Source organism: Delphinapterus leucas, chromosome 15 (assembly GCF_059928025.1).
Source record: "Delphinapterus leucas isolate spDelLeu-1000000601 "Yukka" chromosome 15, BTC_Dleu_Yukka2, whole genome shotgun sequence".
Classification (NCBI taxonomy): Eukaryota; Metazoa; Chordata; class Mammalia; order Artiodactyla; family Monodontidae; genus Delphinapterus; species Delphinapterus leucas.
The window spans coordinates 34,462,129-34,480,753 of NC_143143.1; the positions used below are offsets into that span (position 1 = coordinate 34,462,129).

An 18,625-nucleotide genomic window follows, 5' to 3' on the forward strand; every position below is an offset into this window, starting at 1 on the left:
ACCTACTATTCATAGGGAAATCAGGGAAGGCTTCTCTGAGGAAGTGACATTTAAGCTAGGACTTGAAATACAAGTAAGAGCCAAGCAGGCAAACGCTGAGGGAGTAGGCAGCCCAGGTTCCAGGCAGGGAGAGCAGCATGTGCAAAGGCCCTGAGGAGCTGAGTAAGATCAATGAGCTCAAAGGCCAGTGTGGCTAGAATCAAGTAGGCAGGAGAGTTCAGGAACAGAGGTCAGGAGTGAGGCAGTGGCCAGATCTCAAGGCCCCTCAGTCAGCCAGTATCGGGTCCTTTGAAACATGAAGAAAGACCCTAGGCATACTTCATGGCTAGTATGAATCCCTCAAGTCGACTTCTCAAGCCTTCTGAGGGGGCAGGATCCCTGCCTATTCATTCTTGTGCTCCCAGAGCCAGGCACCCAGTGGATGTCTGATAAACACATCTGTGGAGTGATTGAAGGAATGGAGGTGGAGAGGAGCCCGGGGTCCTGGGCCTACCATCAACTGGCTATGCCAACTTTGCCAAGGTCCTCAACCTCCCTGGACCTCAGGTAAGATGAAGGCATTGCCATAAATTCCTTTTATACCTCCATCCCCCCCCCCATCTACTGGCCCCAGCTGTCAGGCCCCATCCGAGCCTGCTAAGAAATCCAAAGTCCACTCTCTAGCCAGGCTGATCCTGGCTGAAAACAAGGTTGTTTTTTCCTTCCCGCTGCCCCTGGGAAAACAAGCTGGCTGGGGGTCCATAGGGGCCAGAGGGGTGACCTTTGCTCCTGCTAGCCCCACCTGCCCCACCCAGCCAGCCAGCTGGCCTGGAAGAGCTCCTTCTGGGCTGAGCAAGTCTAGGCAGGTAACTGAGTGGTGCCCAGATGAGAGTGAGGGAAGGGGTGAAGGTACTTCCTGCCTCCCTAAGCAAGAAAAGTCCCCAGTGGTCCCTGCCAGGACAGTGCCCACCCTCCTTGGCCAGAAACACACCCTGCTGGCCCATTGGGTGCCTACTCTTCTCCACTGGCTCTGAACACTGTCAAGAGTGTAAGGAAGTTTGGATTCCAGCCTCAGTTTCCTTATCTGTAAAATGGGGCTTGGGTTCCCTACAGTGGTCCAGATGGAGGCAAAGAGATGAGTGCTAAAATGGTGCTCTGAGCACCACAGGCATTAATCCCCCAGAGCAGTCCTGGGAGAGTTCTAAGCTGCTACCTTGGGTTCTACAAATGAAGGAACTGAAACTCAGGGCCAGAGAACCTTGTCCCAACATCAGAGTCATTAAGTGGCAGAGTCAAGACTGACACCGAGGTCTATCTGGCTCCAGAACCTGCTCACCTGGCACCATACCGTGTTGCTGTCCCAGTAGTGATAGTGATAGAGGTAATGACATTCAGAACTGCCCACCCCGTGCTGAGCACTTTGTCCACATTAATTCACACTTATGATGCTTTGTGAAGGTGAGGGGCCATTTTTAATAAGAGCAGAACTCTCCTGGTACCATCAAGATTTGCAAAAAATGGTGCAGCCTGAGTGATCCCCATGTGGCAGAAAGGGGCTGAAACCTTATTTCCTGAGTGGACTTGGGAAATAAGTCCCAAGGTGACTTCTGCCAGGGTTGAGGCACCCACCTGAAGGGAACACTGAGTCCTCTCCCTGCCAAAGGGCCAAGCTCCCATCTCCAGCCCTCAGAGGCCACTTAGCAGTCCCACTGCTCCAGGCTCCCCTCCCTCCCCCAGCTATCCCGATGCCCCAGCCTCCCCGGAGCCCCCATAACCTTGGGAGCCTTCAGGTCCTGTCCACCATCTTCCATTCTCCTCCTCTTACCAGTCAAAGCCAGAATCCCCTGGAAGGGTTGAGGGACCCAGAAAGGGCTCCTCCCAGAGCCCTGCAGGTCCTCCTCCTCCCCCCAGGGTGGGACAGTTCCCTCCATTCAGTCTAATTCTGCAACAAATCCCTGGGCAGGGACGGACTCCCCTGGAACCAGACACACCTAGAACATCACCTGACCCGGACTGGTCCTCTCTGCCACCATCTGGTCTCCACACTGCTCAGCCACAGTGATCCTAATGCACACAACGGATCAGATGTAGTAAACCCCCTCAATGGCCTTTAGCCCACCATCTCCAGGGCCTGTGCCTGCTTCCTGAGGGTACTTTCCACACTTGCAATTCTACATCTCTTCTTGGGATTTTTCTTTTTTTAATTTATTTGGCTGCATTGGATCCTTGTTGCTGTGCACGGGCTTTCTCTAGCTGTGGCAAGAGGGGGCCACTCTTCGTTGCAGTGCGCAGGCTTCTCATTGTGGTGGCTTCTCCTTGCGAAGCACAGGCTCTAGGTGCGCGGGCTTCAGTAGTTGTGGCACGCAGGCTCAGTAATTGTGGCACACAGGCTTAGTTGCCCTGCGGCATGTGGGATCTTCCTGGACCAGGGTTCGAACCCGTGTCCCCTGCATTGGCAGGAGGATTCTTAACCACTGGGCCACCAGGGAAGTCCCTGTTCTTGGGATTTTTGATGCACGCCCCCACCCCACGCACCAGCCGACCCTTCTAGAGTTTGTTCTCTGCATCCCTGGCCAGATCAGAGCCAGGAACAGAGTAAGGGCCCAATAAAAAGTTGCTCAACTAATGAAACTGGTGTCCAGGGAGCGCGGGGAACCGGGATAAGGTCATTCTGAGCCGCAGTGACGAAACCCCCGGCCCCAGCTCCGAATCCGCCCGGCCCCGACACTCCCGACCGGCAACGTCAACCGGAAGCGGCGCGTGCGGAGCTGTAAACACAACCCCCAACACCCTACCTAGCGCTCTCTTCAGCCCCGCCCCCGCCCTCCACGTGACGCGCCCCGCCCGCCCCAACCCAGTGCCCGCCCCCGCTGTTGCCTCATTGGGCGGCCAGCTTTGTTTACCTTATATGGCCAGGTCCTAACACCTCCCGACAGCCCATTGGCTGAGGCGCGGCCTCATTCACTTGACGTCACAAGGACTGAGCAATGCAAATAAACCAGGGCATTCTGGGAATGGGAGTTCGGGGCCGCCCCGGAACTGGCGCCGCGCGGTCCTAGAGTCCGCCCACTAAAAGCTGAGATTTCCGGCAAAGCGCACGAAATTATGCGTGGGAAAGTGCGAGCGTCCCGCAGAGGGTATGCAGAGGCTCCAGAGACTGCTGGTCTCGCTTACCTGTCTCGGTCGCCATCCCTTCCTCTGACGTTCCTTGGGTCTACTGTGTGCTTGGCGGAGCGCCAGGCCGGGGAGGGACCCGTGTCACAAGTGGGCGACGCGAGCTTGTGCCCTGGGTGTTGGGGAGACTCGGAAGGCTTCCTGGAGGCGGTGACTTTAGGCAGACCCCTAAAGGGCAGATTAATTCATTCACTGAACGAGTATCTGTAGGCGCCTACTGTGTGCCAGGCTTTCGGGGCCTTATGGTCCTAGTGCTGTTGATTTGTGCCAAAATTCTTGGCCCATCCCCCTCCCCAATAGTGCGCCTACTCAACACAGAGGGATGCCAACCACACTGGGGTTCGGGGTACTGGGATCTTGGTAAATACCCTGAGGCTGCGTTTGCGCCCATGCACAGTGTCTATGGCCCCCGTCTCCTGACCCCCGTCAGTTCAGTCACGGGCCTGGGCACGTGCCCGCCCAGCTTCTGCACACAGTAGGCGCCCAACGCTCAGACACACCTTCGGCCCCGGGCCGGCCCGCGGCTCCCGGCCGAGCGCGGCGGAAGCGGCGCGGGACTACATCTCCCAGCATGCCCCCCGCGGCCCGGAGCGAGGCGAGGCTCGGTGAGTCAGAGCCGCACAGTAAATATTTGTATTAGCCGGAGCCGGCTCGCTAATGGTGGACGCGTGAGGCGAAGGAGCGCGCGGCGGCGGGAGGCCGGAGCGGGCAGGCGGCGGAGGCGCCATGTCCGTGAACATGGACGAGCTCAAGCACCAGGTCATGATCAACCAGTTCGTGCTGACGGCCGGCTGCGCAGCCGATCAGGCGAAGCAGCTGCTGCAGGCGGCCCACTGGCAGTTCGAGGTGCGCGGCCGGGCTGGGGCCGGGGCGCGGGTGTCCGTCCCGCGTGGCTACGCGTGCAGTGGAGCATGTGCGGGCCGGTGTGGACACGTGCCGCGGCGCGCTCGGCCGGGGTCGGGCCCGCGCACTCGGCCCGGAGTCGCGGCGGTCGCGCGCCCCGGCGGCTGGGCCGCAGAGCGCACACGCGGCGTGCGGGTCAGGCCCCGCGGCGCGGCCGCGTCTACGCGGCCCCCGGAAACGCCGCCCGCTCGGGGTGGGCGGAAGGGGCAGTCTACCTCCCCCGGGCCCGAATCCCCGCCCCCCAAATGCCCGGGCGATCGGTTTTGGGGGCCCCCGTTTTTGTGCGGGTAACGGGCGGGGCGGCGCCGAGGCCCGAACGGACAGACTGGCGGGCGGCCGGAAGGAGGACGCCCCAGGCCTGGGCCGAGCTGGGCCCACGCCGCCCCCGCCTTGGGAGCTGCGGGTTTAAGATAAGGGAGCCCCGAGCCCGCGGGTGGAGCCGCCCGGTGGGTCTCAGGGTCTGAGGATCTGCGTGTGGGCTGGACAGCTCGGCGGCGCGTGTCCACGTACATGTGCATTTGTATTTACGCACGCGCCACGCTGCGTGTGGACATGTTGGCGCGCGCGCGCGTGTGTGTGTAAACACGCAGTCCACCGGGGCGCGGGTGCGGGGTGTGTACCCACACCACAGGTCGCCGTTTTGCAGACGGTGCTCTCGCGTGCGCACACATGTGTACAGGTGTTGTGTCGGAGCCCCACACTACAGCTACGTGTGCATCTGTGTATCCTGCTCCAGAGGCGTGTCCAGGTGCTCTCCTCTGTGCTGGCCGGCGAATCTACCTGCACAGTGCATGGCATGATATACACGGTTCAGTAGCTTCTAGCTTTCAGCCAGCTGGGCAGGAGGTGGGGCTGCCCCAGCCTGGCCCCCACCTCCCCAGGCCTCCCTGACCCATAGGGCACTAGTGCCCAGGGCTTGTGCTGCCAAGAGGCCACCTGGCCTTCCCTACTCTGCCGCCCCAGAAGTAACCCAGGATGGTATCTAGGGATGAGGCCAGAGCCCCTTGAGCTCTTCCCCTCACAAGTGTAAGGTCACAGCCCCAGCCAGTCTGTAGAGTCTGTGCCCAGTCCAGGCTTCAGAGCCTGGTTTCTAGATGGGGAGCAAGCTCAGGGAAGGTATTTGGGCCGTAGGAGGGACAGGGAGCCAGGGTACTCTGGAGTTCAGCTTCCTGGGGGTGGGATGGGGATCAGAATTGCTGCCCGAAGGTTGGGACAGTCTGGGGAGGCAGTGGCCTGTTCACCCAGGGGAATCCTTGCTCACTTTCCTACCAGAGATCTCAGGGGGACTGCTAACCCTGCGGTGGTCCTCACATCACAAGATGGGAGGCTGCTCTGGCTCTCTGAGCAGGTCCCACTCTCTGGCCTCAGTTTCCTCAGCTGTACCTGGGGCATGTGAGTTGACCTCTAAGGAGAGAATGGCCAACCCCGGCAGCCCCACCCTGCAGGAAGCTCCCTAATCAGCCCGTTTGTCTCAAGAACTGGATGTGGCAAAACTTGCAAAACCACATTCATGGCAGTTTACTTGAGTCCCACATCTGCATACACGGCTCCCCCGCCTGCCTGGGTCTGGGCAGGCAGGTAGTGTCCGGTCTGCCTGGGGCTGGGCAGGCAGGTGTCCGGTGGGAAGCGGCCCTGCCTGTCGGCAGTCTCAGCCCAGCCCACAGAGCCTGGCACCAGCCTGGCAGTTACTCAGGCAGCACTGGTTGGTGTCGCTTGGTCACAAGACTTGAAAATGTAACTTTGAAAATGAAAATGCCTGGGGAAGAACTCTGATCTCAGGAGGGGCAGGAGCAGCTTGCAGACTGGGGAGCTCTGGTGGCCCCCAGGGTAGGAGCCCTGTGTGCCAGGCTCCCTGAGTCTCAATTTCACCATGTGTAAAATGGGGAGGCGGATAGTAGGGGGGTCTACTTAAGGTAAAAATGGATTGTGAACATCCAATCCTTAGGTCTTCCTGGGAGTGACTGGGGTTCCTTGTGGTAAACTCCCCTCTGTGCCCTCCTCCCTGGCTGGCTGCACACTTGGACTGAGGGCTGGTGCAGCAGGAGCCCTTGTTTTGGGGTCATACTCTCTGTGATTCAGGTGTTAATGGGGACAGAAGCCTGCTGGAGGGGGACCTGTGTGCTTTAAGGTTGGGGGTGCTTTAGGAAGGCAGGAAAAGGGCAGCCGTTTCTCCCTGGAATCCTCACACACAGCAATGGCCTTCAGAATTGCCGTTGGGGGAGGAATGGTTTGGTGTGTCCCTTGGGGCTCCTGGGGGTGTGTGTCACAAGGAGGTGCTTAGAGATCAAGGCCCTCCCCCCAGCTCCCACACCCATGTTTGGGGACACTGGGGTAGGGCATCTCCAGCAGGAAATTCCCAGAGTAATTCACTTGAATTTAATAATAAAACCCCTAGGGTAAGCCCTAGAAGCCAGGCTGGGTTTCTGGGTGTGTTGGGAGTGGGGGAGGGGCTGATAGCGCTGGGCTGTGGGGTGGTGAGCCCGAGCGGGGAGCCATGGAGGGCAGAGCTGCCTGCAGACCCTTCACACACTTGACGGGCTCCCTCACCCAGCACTTTCGCAAGAGCAGCTGGTTCCTTTATTTTCCTGGACGCCTCTCCTGCAGGGGTCGAACCAGGACACACCAATGCCAGCGGAGGCCACCCTGGGGCCCCTCCTCCCAGCCCCCCAGGGTCACTAGAGGAGCTTGTCTGACCCAGGCCAACTGCCACCCCCTTTCCCACCCACTTCTCACAGTCCTGGGTGCAAACCCCACTTCAGCCTTCCTCCTGCTCCACCACCTTGAGAACATTCCAAGGAAGGCTCAGGTAACTGGACAGGGGTGCAAACCCCAGACCATCCTACTTAATTCCGGCTCTCCCAGCTGGACCGTGGATCTCCGGAGGTCACTGCTGCTAGGGAGGGGAACCTGCAAGCCACCTAGTCCCATCACCCTGTGGTGCAGACGGAGAAACCGAGAACCAGGGCAGAGTCCCTTGGCCAGCCTAGGAAAGGAGCAGGTGGGTTACAGACTCTCAGCATCTGGGTGCCTTTGCCGTCCTCTGGCTCATAGACAAGGAAACTGAGGCTCAGGGAGGAGTAGGGACTTGCCATCCATGGAGTTGGTGGCAGTAGGGCTAGAATCTACCAGAGGCCTTTCCCCATGAGACAGGCCCCCATGTCAGGTGAGCTGGAAGCACTTGGCAGCCAGGTGGCAGGCAGTGTCATGAGGGTCCTCCCCACCCACCAGACCTGCCCAGAGGTCCACAGCGCCTCTTTGGGCTGCAGCGAGGGTCGAGGGATGACAGGCATGCTGCCTCAACTTGCCAGGCCAGGGCCACAGGGGTCCTGAGGGTAAGCGTGGGCCTTTCTTCCCGCAGACGGCCCTCAGCGCCTTTTTCCAAGAGACCAACATCCCCTACAGCCACCATCACCACCAGATGGTAAGTGTCCCCTGCAGCCCCAGGGGCAGCCCTGCGGGGCTGTCCCGGTTCAGGGCAGGGGGAAGCCACCCAGGGCCAAGGAAGGTGCAGTGGCTCTTGGCCACGGAAGAGCCGCTGGGATGGGACTCCTGGGAGCCTGGCAGCAGGCACAGTGGGCTAGCCCATCTCGGACACCACACCTTTCCTCTGTGAGCTCCTGGCTGGTGGACCGCCTGCAGGGTGGGGTGCCTCCAGGGAAGGGTGATGTGTCTCCTCGTGGGAGCCCAGGGCCCTTCCAGAAAGGGGGTGCTCACCCCTCCCTCTCTGTTCCTCTTCCCCCACAGATGTGCACTCCAGCCAACACCCCCGCCACGCCCCCCAACTTCCCTGATGCCCTCACCATGTTCTCCCGTCTCAAGGCCTCCGAGAGCTTCCACAGCGGAGGCAGCGGCAGCCCGATGGCCGCCACGGCCACGTCGCCCCCGCCGCACTTCCCACTCGCCGCCACCGGCAGCTTCGCGGCACCCAGCTGGCCGGCTGCGGCCTCGCCCCCAGGGGGGGCACAGCACCACCAGCCGCAGCAGCCGCCCCTGTGGACTCCGGCACCCCCTTCCCCGGTGTCAGACTGGCCGCCCCTGGTCCCCCAACAGGCCGCCTCAGAACCCAGAGCCCACCCTGCCATGGAGGCCGAGAGATAAGGGAGGCCCCTCCCCCCTCCCGGAGGCCAGAACCCCGTGGGGCGGGGGAGAGGACGTCTCTGCGGGCCCCCTTCACCCTCCTCTGTCTGCACCCCCATTCCCCAGAGCCCTGGGGGGGAGAGACCGGACCGTTGTGCCAGTACGCAGGCTGCCCGCATGCGTACCCAGCAGCGCGGGCCTGCGGCACCCAGCTTTCATGGATTTGGTTCAGAGTCGTCTGGGTACTGGTGGACAGAACCTCAGAGAACAAGCAGCCTTCCCCCGAGGACTCACCTGCCCCACCCCACCCCAGGGGGCTGCGGAGCTCCCTGGGGCTGGTGGGCCTAGATCCCCACCCTCGGGAATGCAGAGCCTTCTCCGCATGTGTGCGTTGCGTGTCGCTGTGTCTGTGTATTTATATGTATGTCGCTCTTCGAGAAGCAACCTAGTTTATGGGGCAGCTGGACTTTGCATGTAAGAGTGAGCCCCCTCTCCCCTTGTCCGCTGTCCCTCTCCCCAGGGCCCTGCCCCTCTCCCCTGACCCCTGGGCAGTCAGCCTTGCTGTTCCCTGCAGAGAAAAGGATTGTGGGAAACTCCAGGACTCTTCCCACCCATCCCCCAGCGCCTGCCTGCTGGGGCTGCCTGCATGCCTCCCCAGAGCCCAGGGGTACCCCATCCCCAGTTCCTTTCCCCCTTTTAACAAAGGAGAAGAAAGAGTTCCAAACCACCACCAGGCTCTGTGGTCTTGCCTCGTATCCTAAGCTTTGCTGCCAGCTGGCCCTGTGTGGAGGGGGAGGGAGCCAACGGAGCCCAGAGCAAGGGCCCACCCCCCAGTCCCGCCTGGCTCCACACCGCTCCTGTCTGTTGCTGTCTTTTCAACCACAACATGCTCTGGAATCTTCCTGCCCACCCCAGGCTTTTCCCATGAAGTTAGTTCCTGCCCTGTGTTCCCAGAACCCCTGCCTCCATCTGCTCACCCTTCCCCCTGTCCGACTGGACAGATCCCGACCTCCAGGGCTAACAGCTGCCTTCCGGTCTGCCAGGGTTTCACAGAGGACTTTTCCTCCTGGCTTAGGGCCCCAGTGACGGGCTGCAGGCTGGACCCTCAGCCCAACCTCCAGCAAACATGCTGTGTGGGCAGGGCCCTCCCTTGGGGAGGCACAGGACACAGCACCCTTAGTAAGATAGCAGGCTTGGATGCAGAGCCCGTGGGGGCTAGCAGCAGGGACCGGACAAGGCTGAGCAGAGTCTAACCCACAGCTCAAACCTTTGGTTGCTAGGAGACGAACCACTCGGGCAACAGGCAGTGGATCCCCGGCTGCTATCAAGCCAGGCTGGGGCAGGCACCTGTTCTTGCTCCAAGGGAGAAGCCAGGGCGCCCCACTCTGTCCTGGGCAGCCTGTACCAGTGGAGGGCATCCCTGGGGCGGCTTTGGGAGAAGGTAGCCTTGGCCTTGTACCCCTTCGTGAGGAGCTGGAATGTGGGGAAGGAAGGAGGCGGGGGCCTCTGCAGCTCTTCACTGACAGACCTTACTCCCTAATCCGGGAGAGCCTGCTGGCACTCAGCCCTCTGTGGACAGCGCCTGGGTTGGGGAGTTCTATTTTGGAAGGTCTCCTGCTTGACAGGTGTCTCAGCGCCTGCCATCAACAGTCCTGCTCTCGCTCCCCAGGGTTGCCATGCTGCCACTTAGCCTCACCTCTGCCCTGTTGGAGCCTGGACAGGCTCTGCGGACCACTGTCCCCGCTTATCACTGAAGACTGACCGCGGCGCCCCTGCTCTAGCTGTTGCTTATGTTCTGGAAGTGTGTCCTCACCTTGAAGCCCACCCTTCTAATGGCCTTCAGAGGGGGCGCGGCTCTGTCTGGGGTGCCTGTGGTGAGGGAATTGCGGGATGGGGCAGGATGAGAAGGGGGAGGCTGCCCTAGGCCTCTTTACTTTCATCCTTTTGGATGGAAGACAATTCTCAGGGAGCTGCCACATCTCCCTCCAACTGTAGGAAAAACGGTTTGTAGAGGCAAGTAAGTATTTCTGGGTTATCTGTGACATGGGGGTTATCTGTAACAGTGTGCCTGAGCTCCCCAACGCGCAGATTACTGAGGTGGCCGTATGCGTTGGACTGTACACAAGACGGTGTACAGTCCAGAATGTGCACTGAGGCTACCCCCAGGTGGGCCCCTGGGTGGCCTGTAAGTGATCCACACCCTCGCTACTCAAAGTGTGGTTCCCAGACCAGCGGCATAACCTGGGAACTTGTTAGAGATGCAGGACCTCAGCCCCCAGCCCAGTTCTACTGAACAGAATCTGCTTCTGACAGGATCCTCACGTGCCCAGTGGACATTCAAGGGTGAGAATGTCCCAAACTGACCAAGCCCAGTTCTGTTTCTGGAGGCCCCCACGAGCTGGGCCTGGAGGTCCCTGGTGGTCTCATTAGGGCTGGCAGGGACTTGAGGTTCCTGTAGATCCAGCTCTTCTAGCGTGGGCACTCTAGACATCGGAGGCTGGGTCCTTCTCTGCCATCGGCGCATCCTGTATGCTGTGAGATGTTGAGCAGTATCCCTGGCCCCTTCCCATAAGTAGATGCCAGGAGCAGCCCCCAGTTGTGACAACCAAAATTGTCTATAGGTACAGTGAAACATCCCCTGGAAGCAAAGTCACCCCAGTGGAGAGATCCCACGCTGCCTGTGGTTCCGTAGCTGGCTGCACAGCATGGCCTCCAGGGAGCTCCCAGGCCCCACGGCATCAGAATCCCTGGGGAGGCCCTGACAGTACATACAGTTTTAAACATTCCCCAGGATATCAGTGATCGACTTGTGAATGTACTAAAAACCACTCAATCGTATATTTTAAAAACTGTATGGGGGCTTCTCTGGTGGCGCAGTGGTTGAGAATCTACCTGCCAATGCAGGGGACACGGGTTCGATCCCTGGTCTGGGAAATCCCACATGCCGTGGAGCAACTAAGCCCGTGCGCCACAACTACTGAGCCCGTACTCTAGAGCCCGTGAGCCACAACTACTGAGCCTGTGTGCTGCAACTACTGAAGCCCGCGTGCCTAGAGCCTGTGCTCCACAACAAGAGAAACTACCGCAACGAGAAGCCTGCGCGCTGCAACGAAGAGTAGCCCCCACTCACCACAATTAGAGAAAGCCCGCATGCAGCAACAAAGACCCAACACAGCCAAAAATAAATAAATTAAATAAATAAATTTATAAAAAACTGTATGGCATGACACTCATGTGTCATAGCTGTTATTAAAAGTAGAATGGTTCCCGGGTGATTCTGATGCAACACAAGCCCCTCGTGGCAGCTGGGAGCCACCAGACTCGTGACCCTCCAGCATGCAGAGCACAAGGGTCCCTTGGGTCCTTGAGGCAACTGTTCTGGAGGAGGGCCCAGGAATCTGATTTCTCTCTTTTTAAAAATTTTTTAATGGACTTTATTTTTTAAAGCAGTTTTGTTTTTTTAATTCTCTGTTTTTGAATTTTATTTTTTATACAGCTGGTTCTTATTAGTTATCTGTTTTATACATATTAGTGTGTATATGTCAATCCCAATATCCCAATTCATCCCACCACCACCACTTTCTCCCCTAGGTGTCCATATGTTTGTTGTCTACATCTGTGTCTCTATTTCTGCCCTGCAAACTGGTTAGGAATCTGATTTCTAACGAGGGCCCCAGGCACAGTGGAAACTGGAGCAGGACGGGGCAGAGGGCAGGGCTGGAGCTTTCCAGCAATGCTGAGGCCCTGCCAGGTGTGAGCATCTAAGCATCTCTCAGGCAAGCAAAGGGGTCAGGAAAACTCACTCAAGGGGAGCTAGAGGTGGGACAACATAGATGCCACGTGACCCAGAACTCAAGGGCAGCACAGAACCAGGAACTTCAATTTCCCCAAACCTTGAGTCTCAGAAGCAAAACTGAAGGAGTCAGTAACCACCTACTACACATTCAAGTGTAAACTGGCTAAAAAGCAAAGCTGCTGATGTAGGAACGGAAGAGACTCACATTTACAGCCATCCTCAGCTGTCCACCTCGGGCACCTCCTAGGAGCTGCTTTAGCAGCACACAGAGAAGACCAGCCTTGTCACCTCAAGAGTCCAGCCTCTGGGCTTCGTCACCACTAGACTTGAGCTCCAGATTGCTCTCTTTCCAAGATTCCATTGTGAAAACACCATTTGCATCCATGAGACTGCTGGAAAGAATGTGATTGGAGCTCTCATTTCTGAAGAGGGTACATGGCAGCATGTGGAATGGAGGCCCGGCCTCCCCAGGTGACAAGCAGTGGGTGAGCCCTTCAGGTCTGATGTTAAATGATCAGGGCGTGGCTGTCTTAGGGGTTTGCAGATTCACAGGCCTCTGATATGTGCTGTTGGGCTTGATTTGTCGGCCAGCACTTTAAAATCAGGAGAGTTAAATTAAAAAAATTTTTAAAAAAAGTCAGTAGAGTTTACAAGAAAAGCCTCACTTCTGGCTTACCTTGGAAAATTTGTAATATCTGGACCAAGTTCCCTTAAGGCCACAAATGGTTGAAGCTGACCACCACGGTGGGGACATAGCTCAGCGTGTCCCTGGCCAGCCAGCCACTCCTCTGCCCACCATGGACATGTGCGTGTCCAGCGTCTGTCTTGCATCTGCTGGAATCTCTGAAGGGGATTTGCTCTTCATCAGGAGCATCTGTGGAAATAAATGTCCTGCTCTGTGGTGTGGCAGGGTGGGGGGTGGGGACCTGGGTGTGTGTGGGGGTGAATGGAGGCTCTGAAATGCTTTCTGTGGGCAGGCAGGGCTCCTTCTTCAGAGCCTTAAAGAGAAGGGCTTGTTCTGAGATTCCCTTGGATGAAGGTGGATTCTCCCAGGGCCGCTGAGAGCCCCCAGGGCTCTCTGGGAACACACTGTGGCCGCTGCAGAAAACCACGCTGCTCTGGAGACTGGCCCCCCAGCCCAGTGGCGGGCAGGGCCGTTGTGGCCCTGGAGGTCTCTGAGGGGCTTTTTATAGCAGGACTCATCTGAGGACAGATGAGGGTTTTGACTCCAGCCCCCGCCGCGGGAGGGGAGGGGAGGGCCCACTTCCTGGAGGCCTGTCAGTGGCACAGCACGAGGTGCTGGGAGCCTGTTGGCAGAGTCCTGCTCTGCTTTCTGGGGCCGTTTCTCATCTGGGGAATATGAGGTGTAAATACTGGGGATCTCATTTTCTATGGATCCTGGGGAAGCCATGAGCAAGAGGAAGAAAGGGGAGAGAGAAGAGAAGCCCCTCTCTGGAGGTTGTGTGTGTGTGTGTGTGGAGGGTCTCTGCCTAGAGCTCCCAATTCTGTGGAAAGTCAGGGGTCAAGCCAGCCAAGACGGTGGTGCCAGGGGGACCTGTGTGTCCCTAAGAAGTCCCTGCACAGAATGTCCTCCCTCCAGTGCCTCCTGGTGGCCTGCTTTTGGGTACTGGTGGTGCCTTTTACCAAGGCAGATCATCTTGTTTGGGACACGTTTGCTGTTGTTTATACCTTAGAGTTAATGAGTTTGTGGTTTTTGAAAGAAAGAAAATGTTCAGTGACCCTTTTACTTGCATCGGTGGGTTGTGAGGCTGGGTTTGGGGGTGCAGAGTAATCACCACGCTGCACCTCGAGGCAGGACCCTCTGCTCGGCAGCAGGCATCTCATTCGTGCCCCTCATACCAGGCCAGCCCACATGCTTCCCTCTCCACATGACTGATTCATCTCAGTCTTTTGTTTGTTTTGTTTTGGCCGCACCACATGGTTTGTGGGATCTTAGTTCCCCAACCAGGGATCGAACCTGGGCCCTTGGCAGTGAAAGCCCGGAGTCCTATCCACTGGACCACCAGGGAATTCCTTCTTGGTCTTCAAACTGAAAGTTCCAGGGATCCCCTTCACTCCCAGGCAGACCAGGATGGTTGGTCACCCTACTCCTTGTCCAGCTTGGCCCTGCCACTGTGTCCCAGGCCAGGAGCTGTGGTCCCCCCTGCAGAAGAGGAAGCTGGACCCAGGGCCTCCAAAAATTCCCACTCTACTGACCCCATCCCCAGTTCTGTCTGCTCCCCAAGCACCTTCCCCTGCTGGGATGGGGTGGGCCACCCTTCTGAGCAGCAGCCCCAGGAGTAGGTGCAGTACCTCCCTCCCAGCTGCCAAGACCTGCAGGTCCCACCCCCGGGGGTGGGGCTAGAATAGGCAAGCCTTGTCCTTGGCAAAGATCCTGCCTGCACCTCCCACCTGGGATCAGGTCAAAGGTTGGCTTCCCTACCAACCCCCACGGGAGATAGAACTGTTATCTTCAAGATGGCTCCTGGCTGGCTGCAGTTGGGTTCATGGTTCCCCACCTTTCAAAGCACCCAGTAGGCCTGTCAGTATGAAAATGGTTACACAGTGACCTACCTGGGTCTTGCTCCTCGCTCCCTGGGCTGCAGGAACCCACAAGCACTGATTCCATTGGTAAATCTGAGAAATGGGCTGGGAAGGCAGCTATGAGGGGCTGAAAGAGCAGGGCTTGGATGCCTGTGGTTCCACACATGTCAAGGCTGCAGTGCAGGAGACAAGCCTGACCACACCTGGCATGGGCGTGTCCCTAAAAGCCCCCACCTCTCCATCTGCCCGAGCCCAGGCCACACCTCCTTTTCCTGAAAGTTGGACCCCTCATACCTGTGTACAGCACCCACCCAAGAAGTACAGCCTTCTGGGCAGGTGGCCGGAGAGCTAAGGCCTCACTGTGTGACCCTGGGCAAGTCACACCACTGCCCCTCCCACAGGCCCGTGATCTGCCCACCACACAGGACCAGGGCCACACGGGGCGCTTTGCCACGGGGCAACCAACGTGATGGGGGAGGGGCGGTTTGTTGTGATTCTCTGCTGAGACTCAGCCATGGTGGTTCTGGACAGTGGTTCTGGGAGGCTGACCCTGGGCTGATGGCCCGAGGAAGGACTGGCAGGTCCACCCACCCATGTGGGACTGGCAAGGCCTCCCCTCGCAGAGGGCGTGGGGCCAGTCACCCTTATCCACGATCAGAAAAGTGAAAGATTTTATTCTGGGGAGAAGCTGACAAAAACACTCATCTGTGATATGGGGGTGGGGACAGAGATGCACTGGCCAGTATCCCCCAAGGCGGTGTCGGTCACCTGGGTCAGGAAGAGCTCGGCCTCATTTGGACACAGTCCTTGGAGAAAGAAAAGAGAAGTCAGGAGTGGTTGCAGGTGAGGAGCAGGGGGAGGGAGAGGCAGGGCTGGGGGACAACTGGTGGGGAGGGGCAGGCACGCAGCATCCAGGACTCCTTTGGCTGCCCGTCCAGAGAACCCTCCTCCATGCCAGCACCCTGGCTCCCCCAGGGCGGACCCCCGGGCAGCTTGCCCACCCTACTCCCTGACTCGCTCCAGGAGCCTCTGGTGGATGTTTGGGGGAGCCATGCCCCAAAACTATTCAGAGGGAAATTTTTTTTTTTTAGTCTTTGTGGAATGTGATAGAAGTATCAGAAGCACAGAAAGGGTAGAGGGCGCAACTGGACAACCTAGGGGGTGGAAAGAGAGAAAACGCGAAACGGAGAAGGAGAGACCAGTAAACCGTCCAAGGGGCAGAAACCATGCCAGGCTGCAGGACCCGCCAGGCAGGAGTGAGCAGGCCAGGCTCTGAACCCCAAATCAGGACGCTTTAACACCCCCCCCCCCACCAAGTGCATAGGCAGTGAGCGCGGGAACCAAAGAGGCAGAAAGATGCCAAACAGGACAGAGCGGTCCTGGAGGATTCCAGGGCCATTGCTCCAAGTGCCTCATGGATTAGCCAGAAGTAAATACAAACAATCAGGTTCTTTAAATATCCAACTCATAACAGTAATTACTGGTGGGAACAATCAACAGACAATAAAAAACCATGCATGCAATAAAATGTGGTTCCCATGAGAAAATTGGTCCTGGTAGAAATAATGGTCCCCAAAGAAAATGGACAGTGGCGTTAGCTGTAATTGGAACTGATTCTGATAAAATCATTTCAGCAAAATAAAAAGGAAATTGATTGTTTTTAAAACCACTTTGTGTTGTATTGAAAATTGGTCAAGGAATTAAATTGGTTTAGTGGGAAGTTCAATCTAGAAAGCTGTGTTCTCCATGAAACATAGCATGAGAAGGATCGTGTTACAGATATTTATATGAGAGTTAAAACAGCTACTGGATCAAAATGAGCTCCTTATGGAGACCCTCCCCTAAGTCCAGGGCCCCTGCACCTTCCCCAGACTAGGCTCAGGGCAGGGTCTCCACCTGCTGGGGGGAGGGGGCGACGCTGGCACTGCAGGCTCACAGCTTGGTGGGCTCCTTGGCGGACCGCATGCCGGCTTGGGACTCAAGGCGCAGAGGCCTTGGGTGCCCGGCAGGCCCTGCGGCCGGCTGGGGATCCTGCAGGGATGGCATCAGCTGTGGCAGCAGTGGCAGGGGAGGCAGAGACGAAGGCTGAGCTGGCATGTCGGCTGGGGGCCTGAGGTGGCTGAGCCCATGCTGGTTTGGGGGGGCAGGCTGCTGGGGGGCAGGAGAGACCCATGATGTGTCCCAGGAATATTCTGGAGAGAGGCTGGCCCGATGGGGTCATCTTCTCCACTAAGGAGAAGAGAAGCCCCAAGACTGGAAGTGCTCCACCTCTGCTCACCCAGTCCAGGCACCTGACACTTCCTGGGTTTGGGGGGCGGCCCAAGATAAATGAAACCAGAGGTGGACACAGAAGTGGAGCAGGGCAGCCGAGAGGACACAGGACTTGGAGTCCAGGATCTGGGCTTTGGCCCAGCTCTTGCATTCCCCAGTTCACGGTCGTGCGCCTCAGCTCCCCCACTTTAAAATGGGCTAGCTGTGCTCACCTCAGCATCCTGGTTAATGGGATAAGGACTGGGTGAGATGAGAAGGTAGGAAGTGCTTTGTATGCTGTAAAGTGCTCTCAGATGTCTGGTACGTGGTGATGTGACCAGAGGAGTCATGAGCTCAGTTGCCCCCAACTTGGCTCACGGGCCCTCAACAGAGAGGCCCGAGGGAATGAACAGGCTCCCTCATCCCAGCTCTGCAGCCGGCTGGACCCCAGGGCACAGACACCTGGCTTGGACCCCAGGGATGGCTCCTGGGCCAGGAAACCTGGCTGAAGGGTAAAGGTGGAGCCCAGGACGGCTGAAGGCCCTGGCCAGGGTGCTGGGTGCCAGGTGGGGGCCACTCGAGGGATCTTCTCTGGCCCAGGTCCGGGCAGGGCAGGTGAGATATGGATGAGGTGGGGTAGGAGAGCCCCAGGCTGGGACTGGGGGCCCAGAGACCCTGCAAGAGTCCCAGCTGGGCCAGGGAGTTGGGGGGCAGGTACTCACAGAGGTAGATGGCACAAAATAAGGCACTCGGGCGCGCACCCTCATATGGGCTTCGAGCTGGGGGATGCGGAACCTTAACAACTTGGTGGAAAAGAAAGGGGAAGAGACAGGAGCTGGTGGGGGGCACTTCCAGGGCTCTGCCCCACCCTGGAGGCCCTTTCGCTCTGGTGGGACCTGCCCTGCTGCCCCCCGCCCCACTACCCCCTGCCGCCTCTTCACATACCAAATCCCCACCCAGTCATGCAAGGAAGACCCTTCCTCCCTCCCCACCTTCGTAAGTCTAGCGCTTCTAAAAGCTGAGATGTCAGAAAAAGGCTTTTTGAAACTAACTCAAGGCCAAGGAGGAGAGAGACATTATTTTAGCATGAAAAGATACAGGTGACGTGCTGGCCAGCCTGACAGTTCTTCAGCTGTTCCCACCAGGACCAGGCCACCACAGTGCCCCACCCCACCTTCCTGGCCTTCATCTTCTGTGCATGCACATTTTTCTGAGGTAAACTTCACATAAAATTAACCATTCAAAGTGAACAATTCAGTGGCATTAAGTGTATTCACAAGGCTTTGCAACTGCCATCTCCTTCTGGTTCCAGAATACTTCATCACGCCCAAAAGAAACCTGTACCCATGAGGCAGTCACACACACACCCATTCACCCCTCCCCCGAACACCCAGCAACCGCTAATCTGTTTTCTGTCTCTGTAATTTGCCTGTTCTGGACACATCATGGGGGGGCGGGGTCACACAATATGTGGCCTTTGGAGTCTGGCTCCATCCTTCACTTTTGAACCCAAGGCGTCCCTTTCTCCCCGTCCAGCCAAGAGTCACCATGACCGGCCATCCGGACCAGAGACCGCTGTACGAGGTGGGAAAGTGCAGGGAAAAGAGGCCATGAGAGTGAATATGCAGGAAGGACGGGGGTGGGGGTGGTGTTGGGGGGGTCGCAGACGGCTGAGCAGGGCACCAGGTCTGGAGGGGATGGGCCAGGCCTCCCACCTGGGACGAATTACAGGGGCACGAAGCTCCTTCCCATGCAGGACCCCGACGGTTCCTTCTGCTTGGACGACTGTGTCCTTCCCTGGCTGTCTCCTGACCTGCATTTTCAGAGAGTCCTTCAGACCACATGCTCCACAGGGACAACCTCCCGACCCCAGTCATTCTCTCCCTTATTTCCATGTTTCAT

The 18,625-nt window shown here is 58.0% G+C and overlaps 3 protein-coding genes across 5 annotated transcripts in view; 1 reads left to right on the forward strand and 2 right to left on the reverse strand.

The window, feature by feature from the left end:
- The window catches only part of MGRN1 (mahogunin ring finger 1), a 58,945-nt gene extending 55,284 nt beyond the window's left edge, over nt 1–3,661 (reverse strand). Inside the window, exons 1-2 of the mRNA XM_089896218.1 lie at nt 3,522–3,661; nt 3,154–3,321 (exon numbers count right to left, since the gene is read on the reverse strand). Coding sequence (XP_089752344.1) covers nt 3,154–3,169 — 16 coding nt within the window. The 5' untranslated portion in view covers nt 3,170–3,321; nt 3,522–3,661. The remainder of the gene's footprint in view (nt 1–3,153; nt 3,322–3,521) is intronic.
- A 153-nt stretch (nt 3,662–3,814) lies between these two features.
- UBALD1 (UBA like domain containing 1) lies at nt 3,815–8,268 on the forward strand. Of its 3 annotated transcripts, none has more exons than XM_022594771.3 (3): nt 3,815–3,999; nt 7,415–7,477; nt 7,801–8,268. In XM_022594771.3, the coding sequence occupies exons 1-3, from the start codon at nt 3,880–3,882 to the stop codon at nt 8,152–8,154; spliced, it is 537 nt and encodes a 178-aa protein (XP_022450479.1). In that variant the 5' UTR covers nt 3,815–3,879; the 3' UTR covers nt 8,155–8,268. The 3 variants fall into 3 exon arrangements, with proteins under 3 accessions (XP_022450479.1, XP_089752351.1, XP_089752350.1); XM_089896225.1 differs by having other exon boundaries at nt 3,824–3,912; XM_089896224.1 differs by lacking the exon at nt 3,815–3,999 and adding an exon at nt 4,024–6,862.
- Nucleotides 8,269–13,172: 4,904 nt separating this feature from the next.
- Nucleotides 13,173–18,625, reverse strand: part of C15H16orf96 (chromosome 15 C16orf96 homolog) — a 48,181-nt gene continuing 42,728 nt past the window's right edge. Inside the window, 2 exon segments of the mRNA XM_089896227.1 lie at nt 13,173–16,653; nt 17,446–17,526. Coding sequence (XP_089752353.1) covers nt 16,406–16,653; nt 17,446–17,526 — 329 coding nt within the window. The 3' untranslated portion in view covers nt 13,173–16,405.

Coding starts and splice junctions, on each gene's coding strand:
- UBALD1 (XM_089896224.1), top strand. CDS start 6,551: ATGGAGGGCAGAGCTGCCTGCAGACCCTTCACACACTTGACGGGCTCC. Junction 6,863..7,414: donor ACATTCCAAGGAAGGCTCAG/GTAACTGGACAG, acceptor TTCTTCCCGCAG/ACGGCCCTCAGCGCCTTTTT. Junction 7,478..7,800: donor GCCACCATCACCACCAGATG/GTAAGTGTCCCC, acceptor CTTCCCCCACAG/ATGTGCACTCCAGCCAACAC.